At 37.8% G+C, this 9,744-nt stretch overlaps 1 protein-coding gene across 5 annotated transcripts in view; it reads left to right on the top strand.

Annotated features, from left to right (window-relative positions):
• RCHY1 (ring finger and CHY zinc finger domain containing 1, E3 ubiquitin protein ligase) overlaps window positions 1-9,744 on the top strand; it is a 57,733-nt gene that overhangs the window by 39,157 nt on the left and 8,832 nt on the right. For all 5 annotated transcript variants that reach the window (XM_006871565.1, XM_006871568.1, XM_006871564.1 and 2 more), the window contains one exon: window positions 7,996-8,074. In XM_006871565.1, the coding sequence (XP_006871627.1) occupies window positions 7,996-8,074 (79 nt within the window). The remainder of the gene's footprint in view (window positions 1-7,995; window positions 8,075-9,744) is intronic.

The raw sequence follows: 9,744 nt of genomic DNA, 5'->3' as shown, positions 1-9,744 counted from the left end.
TTTACCCCATTTCTTCCCAACGGTGATGCGTGTGTTTACCAATCTGAGCGTGCATTTCCACCGAGTCTCAGTTTGGGGGTGGGGTGGGGTATGTTAATAATGACTTTTTAAGCAATAAAAATATCCGACAATTTAAAGAATGTTTGTTTAATGGCTTCATTGTTGGAAACATTTCCTTTTCATAATAGCTTTTAGAATGTCATTTGTATTAAATCTTGTATTTTTATTAAAAGATTAATCTTTTGTAGCTGTACTTTCTTGATATTCTTTTATAAGCAGATTTCTCTTTTGGAATGAAAGTTTACAGAGTAAACTGGTTTTCCATTCAGCAATCCATACATGTTTATTAACATTAGTTGCAGCCCCTCAGTGTAACAGGCCTTTTACTACTTCCTCCCTGGGTTCCCTGTAGCCATTTGCCATACTTTCCTGTCCCTTCCTTCCTTTTGATCTTAAATGTGATATGCCATGGTATAGTTTCCTTTATATTTCTTTTTCCTCAAGGGCTTCTATTGAGCTTCTTGAATCTATGAGTTTTCAGTTTTCACCAAATTTTGAAAATTTTTGGACACTATTTCTTCACATTTTTTTTTCCTGTCCTTCCTCTCTTACCTGTTAATGTGGGGTCTTCTATTAAATATCTTATATATTACATATATACTTCCTTAAGTTGTCTCACAACTCATGCTCTACTCATTAAAAAAATTGTTTTTCATTTTGATTAATTTCTGTTACTAACGAAGGTGTGGCTCTGTGTGTTAATGTGTTGGACTGCAAAGTCGATTTGAGCCACAAGGTTGGCAGTTCAAACTCACCAGCCGCTCCTCAGAAACCCTCTACAGATTTGCTGTGGGTCAGAACTGCATCGATGGTACTTAACAGCAACCTGACCTTGACCTTGGAGTCCTGGTGTGTTGCTGTAGGTTCATTTTGAATCTCAAGGCTGTTCGTTCATCCTCATCAGCTGCTCCTCGGAAACCCTATACAAGGTTGCTGTGAGTTGGAACCGATGCAACAGCACTTAATAACAACAATCTGACCTTGGAGTCCTGGTGTGGTGCTGTAGGATAAGCACTGGACTGGTAACCACAGCTGGGTGGTTCAAACCTACAACCTCTCCTCAGAAACCCTATATAGGATCACTGTGAGTTGGGATCAGCTCGATGGCACTTAACAGCAACAAATCTGCCTTAGTCCTAACAATGTGTTTTTCATCTCAGACATTGTGGTTTTTGCCTGTTGAAATTTGAGTGGGGTCTTTTTATATTTTCTCTATTCTTAGCATATGCAATATAGTTATAACAATTTAAATACCTTTCTCTGCTAGTTCTAACATCTGTGCCAGTTCTAGGTTGATTTATTCTTATTCTGAATCGTGTTTTCCTGCCTATTTGCATGGCTGGTAATCACTGGATACTAGACACTGCAAATTTTACCTTTTTTTGGTTGGGCATTTTTGTATCCCTGTAAGTCTTTTGTGCTTTGTTTGGGGTTCATTTGAGTTACTTGGAAATGGTTTGGTCCTTTGGACTTTTATGATTTGTTAGGGGGTTCTGGAGAAATGTGTATAATATTGGTTATTCCTTACTATTGAGTTTTGGGATACACATCAAAATTCATAAAAGCAGCAGTAAGAAAATCAAACAGTGTATTGACTTAGGCAAATCTGCTGCAAAAGACTTCTTTAAAGTGTTTATAAGCAAAGGTGTCACAAGGAGGACTAAGGTGAACCTGACCCAAGCCATGGTATTTCATATGCCTGATATGCATTTGAAAGTTTGACGGTGAATAAGAAAGACTTTGGAAGAATCAATGCCTTTGAATTATGATGTTGGTGAAGAATATTGGATGTACCATGGATTGCCAAAAGAACCAGCATAGTGTCTCTATGAATAGGTACCAACTCAACACACACCTAATAATGACATTAACACTGATTCAGGACCTTCCTGAGTACTCTACCCAGTAGTCTGTGAATTGGTTCTGCCTCATAGCAACCTTGTATAGGGTTTCTGAAGAGCAGCTAATGGATTTGAACCGCCAACTTTGTAGTTCAAACTGACCTTGATGTCCATTGCTGTATCCTACAGTGCCATACCAGGACTTTCTTGCTTTGAGCTGATATATGAGGGGGTTTCAGAAAGTTCATGGAGAATTCCATTATCTTTTCACTTCATTTTTTCCTTGAATTTTTTGTAGCCCGCTTGTATACTCTTCTGAATACTTGAGCTGGGAGGTACTCTGTTCATGATACTCTGACTTATGCTTTGGTCAGACCTCAACTTGTTTTCTCAATCAGGAAACCCTTATAGCTCTGCCTCAGTTCCCCCAACCTGTTCTGCTTCCTGGAACCTCTCTAGGTAATACACTGGAACAGTCATAGGGCTCACTTTGTTTCCCAGCTCTCACAAGTCACTGTCCTTTATTGCTTGCTCTTCAGTGAAATACATGTTTGATGTATTTACCTATTTATTAGATGATTTTTGCATTCTGTTGGGCCACCTCTCTTTGAAATGGGCCCATATATGGATCTCTTCCAATCAGTTGGACAGGTAACTGCCTTCCGAATTTCTTGGCATAGATGCGTCAGTGCTTCCACAGGCTGCATCCGTTGAAAGGTTGCAATTTGTATTCCATCAATTCCTGGAGTCTTGCATTTCTTCCAGTGCCTTAAGTGCAACTTGGACTTCTTCCTTTAGTACCACCGGTTTTTGATCTTATGCTACCTCTTGATATGGTTGAACATTGACCATTTCTTTTGGGTACAGTGGCTGTGTGTATTCCCCGTTGTAGTTGCCATTGAGTCAACTCTGACTCATGGTGGCCTTATGCATAACAGATTGCAGGGTTACCTGTTCCTGAACTGTCCTCAGAGTGGTTTTATGGATCAGCCCACCTTGTTGAGAGTCACTCTCTCTTTGCTGACCCTCTATTAAGCATAATGTCCTTTTCCAGTGACTCGTCCCCTTTAATGACATGCCCCAACTGAGGTGTAGTCTCTCCATCCTCCTTCCTTAGAACATTCTGGCTATACATCCTACCAGACTAATTTGGTCATTTTTCTTGAAGTCAACGATATATTCAATTTTCTTTGCCAGCACCACAATTTGAATGCATCATTTCTTCTGCTTTTGTCATTGTCCAGTGTTTGCATGCATGTGAGGCATTTGAGGAGACTATGGCTTGGATTATGCACAATTTAGTCACCAAAGTAACATCTTCGTGTTTTGAGAAATTAAAAAGGTCTTTTGCAGCAGATTTGCCTATTGTATGTAAAATATCATTTGATTTCTTGATTACTGCTTTTGCATCAGCACGTTAAGTGTTCTGGAATTCCTGTTCTTTGTCATGTTATTCTTAATTTGGTATGATCTACAAGACATCATGATCTGTATCATCGAATGCCTTTGAGTAATTATCAAAATACAGATAAGTATCTCTCTAGTATTCTCTATTCTCTGCCAACATCCACTTGGCATCAGCAGTGATATCCATCATTCTGTGTCCACTTCTGATTCCGACTTGAACTTTTGGTAGTTCTCTATTGATGTATAGCTGTAACCATTTAAAAATGATCTTCATCAAAATCTTATTTGCATGCGTTCTTAATGACATTGTTCTATAATTTCTGAATTCTGTTGGGTCACCTTTCTTTGGAATGCCCACAAATATGGGTTTCTCCCAATTAGTTGGTCAGATAGATGTCTTCTGAATTTCTTTATGTAGCTAGTTAACACAGCATTGTATCATTTGTTTAATGATTGGAATTAATTCTTGGAACCTTGATTTTTGCCTATGCTTTCAGTGCAGCTTGAATTTTTCCTATCACATGCTACTTCTGAACTGGTTGAATGTTGACTAATTGTTTTTGGTACAGTGATTGTTTACTCCTTCTATAATTTTTTTTTTTTTTTTGAATCACAGTGTTTGAATTTATTTATTGTATGTATGTGTTCTTTTTTTCAAACTTTTTATTGTGAATTGAATGAAGATTTACAGAGCAGATTATTTGTTTTATCTTAACAATTGTAATTCCCTCCATGTAATAGCAGTTATTATTCTTCCTCCCTGTGGTTCCTATTTCTAGTCCACCCTCTTTCCCAACACCTTTGAACCTTGTCCCCAGGTAAATATTGCTCTTTTGATGTTGAATGGTTGACCATTCCATAGTAAGCATACCTCACTAGTGTTGTTGTCCCCCTTATATACCTGTCCACTGTTTGGTTGAAAATTGGGCCTTGAGGGTGAGTTCTGTTCCAGACCTGAAGGGTGGTGGAAGGCCATAGTCTTGCGTCCCTCCAGTCTTTTTCTGAGCAGTAAACCTAATCTTTTTTATAACTGAGTTTTGTTTCACATTGTGTCTGACCTCTACAGGATCTTCTAATAGGATCCTTTTTAGAGCAGTTGGTAGTACGGCACCATTAGTTCTTGTCATCTTTGGAGTCATGGAGACAGATGTTCACATGTTTCATTAGTCCGTTGAACTAATTGATTCCAAACATCTTCAGTTTTTATTAGTCTTCTTTCTTTAGCACATGGAGAGTTGTTGCGCTTTAGATGACTGCTCATGAGTGTTTAAGGTTCCAAGTACTACTCACCAAAGTAGGATTTAGAACACTGTCAATTTGTGGACTTTTATGCCAAATGACCATGTGGTCTCCTGAGACTATGGTCCTGAGGCCTCAGGCCCAGCCACTCGCTGCCTTAAGGTGTTTGGTAATGTCTAAGAAGTTTTCATCATCATTTTGTTTCCTGTGTGTTCCACCACACTCATAGTTGTGTTTCAGCAAAGGTAAATATCCATGTTCAAATGTGTTCTGTTAAACCCTTACATATTTGTGGGTATACGTCCACTCTCTTTCCCATACCCATTCAACCTGTGTATCTGTCCATGCATCTACCTGTACAATATTTGTTGCAGGGTTGTATATATAACAGTGTTTACCTAGTCTGTCCACTTTAATCTCTGCATTTCTCCCTTTGTCTTCACCTGTCTTCATCATTCTTCTGCCAACCTCCCTTTTGTATATTGCCTTCACTGCCACCCAAGTTAACATATGTCTAGCCTCTAGTGAATTACTCTCATTTTCTCCAACCTTGGTATCCATTAAAGCATGTTTCTTTTAACATGAAAACCTTTTCTTGAGTTTTAATAATAGTAGTTTCATAAAATATTTGTCTTTTTGTGATTGACTAATTTTGCTCAGTATAATGTCCTACAGATTCAACCATGTTTTGAGGAGTTTTACAGATTGATCATTATTCTTCAGTGTTGTGTAATATTCACATTTTTGAATGCACCAAAGTCTGCATTTCCATCTTCCATTGCTTTCACCTTCTTTTGATGCTTCTTGAATTATTTCACTTTTTGCCCATGCAGTCCTGCAGTATTGTCACTTAAGGCTTGAATTTTCTCTTTAGTTCTTTCATCTTGAGAAATGCCAATCATCTGCTTCTCTTTGGTTTTCTAATTCTTGTGTCAGTGTAGAATTCATCATAAGAAAGTATACATATGATTTATTCTGGTGTGGTGTTATAGGATCAGTACTGGACTGTGAACCACAAGGTTGGCGGTTCAAACCTACCAGCAGCTCCTCGGAAATCCTGTACAGGGTTGCTATAGGTTGGAATCGATTTGACAGCACTTAACAACAGCAACATAGCTTATAAAAGTTTTTTCCAAGCAAGATGCAGAAATTAGAAGGCATAAAGGAAAATATGGATGAACTAAGGAGCTCTGGTAGCGTAGTGGTTATGAATCGGGCTGCGAACCTTAAGGTCAGCGGTTCGAAACTACCAGTCGCTCCGCGGGAGAAAGATGAGGCTTTCTACTCCCGTAAAGATTTACACCCTCGGAAACCCTGTACAGGGTCGCTATGGGTCGGAAACGACTTGACGGCACTTAACAACAACAACAACAAATACTGCATAAAAGTTAAAAATTACTGACAAAATATATAAACAAAGTTAAACAGCAGGAAAAGTAATTGTAACATATGTAAACCAAAAGAGATTAAGTTTTATATATATATACATATATATATAGTTAAATACCATGGAGTTGGTTCTGACTCCTCATAATGACCCTGCACAGGGTTTCCGAGGCTGCAGATCTTTACGGGAGCAGAAAGCCTCATCTTTCTCCTGCGAATCAGCTGGTAGTACTGAAGTGTCGACCTTGAAGTTAGCAGCCCAATTCGTAACCACTACGCTACCAGAGCTCTATATATACATATATATATATATATGGAGTTCTGGTGTGGCACTGTGGGTTAATGCGTGGACTGCAAAGCCGTTTGAACTGCAAGGTCGACGGTTCAAGCTCACCAGTCACTCTTCAGAAACCCTGTATAGGGTCACTATGGGTTGGATCCAACTTGGCGGCACTTAACAACAACATATATATCCATCCAGCAAGGATATTTATATAAAAATATCTCTTGTGTTTGGTTGATTTTTTCTAATGATAACCTCGTGTGTGTCACAGTAGAATTGCTCCATAGGGTATTCAGTGCATTTAAAAAAAAAAAGATTGCCAGACCTTTCTTTTGACAGGATTTAACCCTCCAACTTTTCCATTAGCAGCCAAGTATGCTAACCATTTGTCGCACTCTGGGGCTTTTAGAATATATAAAGAGTTTCTTTAAATTATAAAAGAGAAATACTCTTTTAAAAAAATGGACAGTGCACATGAATAGGAAATCCATAGATATTTTAGCTCACAAACATTAAAATATAATCCCAGTCTCTTAATCTGAGAAGTACAAATTAAAATGGCATTTTTAATTTGTCAATTATGTAAATAACCAGTGTTAGCAGTATGTGGAGAGAACAGGTCTGTCTGTCATGCATTGTTAATTTGAGTGTAAATTGCTGCTGTCATTTTGGAGATCAGTTTGGCAGTTTCAAAATTACCCTGCCCAGTAGTTTTGCTTTTAGGAACCTTATATATGTTTTTTTAAAAAATCAGTATTATTATCTAAATGATGTCTGTAAGAATGTTTGTTGCACCACTGAAGTAACTAAAGATTGTTAAGTTATGTTGTTGTTGTTGCTGTTATGTGCTGTGGAGTCGGTTCCGACTCACAGCGACCCTGTACAGGGTCTGTAAATCTTTACGGAAGCAGAAAGCCTCATCTTTCTCCCGCGGAACAGCTAGTAGTTTCAAACTGCTGACCCTGAGGTTCACAGCCCAATTTGTAACCACTACGAGCAATAAGAATGTATTTTTTAAATTATGATGTATTCATATCATGTTATACTATGTGGCAATTTAGAAGAATGAAGTGGTTCTATATGTTGCTGTTGTTAAGTGCTGTTGAGTCGGTTCCAACCCACAGTGACCCTGTGTAGGGTTTCCGAGGAGCAGATGATGAGTTTGAACTGCCGACCTTGCAGTTCAAATAGCTTTGCAGTCTGGCCCATTAACCCACAGCACCGCACCAGGACTCTATATAGGCAGACAGAATAATCTTCAGGATATATTTTTAACTTAAAAAAGTTATATAATAGCATATATTGTTGTTAAGTGCTGTTGAGTCGATTCCGACCCTAGCGACCCTGTATAGGGTTTCTAAGGAGCAGCTGGTGAGCTTGAACCACTGACCTTACAGTTCAAACGACTTTGCAGTCTGACGCATTACCCCACAGTGCCACACCAGGACTCCAATAGCATATAAAAAATAGCATATATAGAAGGCATCAATATATACAAAAAAAAAACAAAATGAAATCCCAAGTGTGTATGTGTGTGTGTGTGTGAACACATACACGGGCACATATACGTAGTTTTATAGAGAAAATAGAAGGGTAGATAGATACTGTTCTGTTCACAGTGGTTATATTTGGAGAGGAAAATTGGGGAGATATGGGGGATTTCCCTATATTCTGTAGTATGATTTGAATATTTTTGAGAGATTAAACCTAGGTATTATGTAATAAACAAATTATCACTGAAGAAAAATAACTTAATTTTTGGCTTTTATGTTTTGTTAGGATTGGTCCAAAAGAAGATTTTTTCCACTGTTTGAAATGTAACTTATGCCTTGCTATGAATCTCCAAGGAAAACACAAGGTATGTAATTTGAGTTTGTGTCATTTTAATAATTTTTTATTGTGAACCGAGTGATAGTTTACATGGAGGACATCAGCTTTACACCATCGTTTCATTGCAGTTATTATAATCTCCATGCATCATCATTCAACAGTGCTTGCTTCCATTCCCTCTGTTTTTTCTTTTTTTGGGGGATGAGGTGGGGTGGAGAGATGTACACAAACACACTCAGGAATATATAATAATTTAAACAACCTAAGGGCACATTATGCAAGCCTGCCTCTTGGCCACCAGTGTAAGTCCCTCTCTAATTTTTAAAGTATTACAATGTTTTTAAAACTAGCTTAAATCTTAATATGTTTTGAAAGCATGCTACTTTTCAGATATTACCAAGTGCAACGATGTCACCTTTTAAAAGGCAATACCATAGTACATATTCAGAAGTATTGGCCTCAGGATGTTTGGTGTACACATTTATTTATTATTTTGTAAGACTATTTCTGTCAGTTGCTAGCATGATGTTGGAAACTTCTAAGTTTGTTGTGGACTTTTATAATTGGTACTTGTTTTAAGGATAACTTTAACAATACATATTGTTGTTAATTGCCGTAGAGTTGGTTCTGACTCCCAGCACCCTGTATAGGGTTTCTGAGGAACAGCTCGTAAGTTTGAACTGCTGATCTTGCTCATCAACCAAGCTTGTGGTCAAGTGCTTATCCTATAGCTCCACAGCAGTGCACACGCACACACATAAAATGTCAACTTTTTTTGTCCTCACCACAACATTTGCACCTCACCAGCTTGACGATGCCACAGATTTTCAGATAAATTATGATTCTAGAGTTGTTAAAATGTGATAGTATGAAAAATGTCCTTTAGAGTCAACAAAATATATATTAATTTTATTTTATAAATAAGGAAAATAAGGTTGAAGAAATGATTGCTTGTCCAAGGTGTTAAGGGTTAGTAAGTGGCACACATGGGCTTACAATCCAGATATTTAAATTGACTACTTTCAAATTTCCCTCCATACCGTATACTCTGTTGTCTTTTAAAAACTATGTATTTCTCCTGGTTTTTGTTTTTTCTCAATTGTTACCTCACTTTATTTAGCTAGTGGTCATGCTGTCTACTCAAGTGTTTACATTAAAAACCTGGTCATTGTTGTTAAGTGCCACTGAGTTGCTTCTGCCTCATACTGACCCTATATAGGGTTTCTGAGACCTTAAATCTTTGCTGGAGCAGAAAGCCTCATCTTTCTTCCACGGAGAGGCCTGTGGGCTTGAACCACAAACCTTGTGATTTGCAGTCCAGTGCTTATCATATGGAGCCATTTACGCTCCCTTGGCAGTCCAAAAAACATTAAAAAACAAGGTACAAGAACCTAGTTGTCAAGTTAGAACTGACGAGTCTGCTTCCTGGAGCTCTTATTTATCCCCACCTTTTGTTAGTGTGTAAGTTTGTAAGTTAAACGGGATAATAATTATACCTATTATAGCTAACTTCAGATAATGAGTAAGCATACAGTATGCAGTAAATCTCAATATGTCTTGACTCTGAGTCAGTTTCCTCATCTTTAAGATGGAAATAATTAATTTCAATACTTAAGATTTATTGAGTGTTTTCATGGTTTCAAATAATGTGCGAAGCCTGAAATAGTCGTGAGACTTAAAGAATAACAATTAAAAATA

The sequence above is a fragment of the Chrysochloris asiatica genome, unplaced genomic scaffold (genome assembly GCF_000296735.1).
Source record: "Chrysochloris asiatica unplaced genomic scaffold, ChrAsi1.0 scaffold00169, whole genome shotgun sequence".
In the NCBI taxonomy this organism is placed as follows: domain Eukaryota; kingdom Metazoa; phylum Chordata; class Mammalia; order Afrosoricida; family Chrysochloridae; genus Chrysochloris; species Chrysochloris asiatica.
This window is presented reverse-complemented; position numbering and strand designations above follow the sequence as displayed.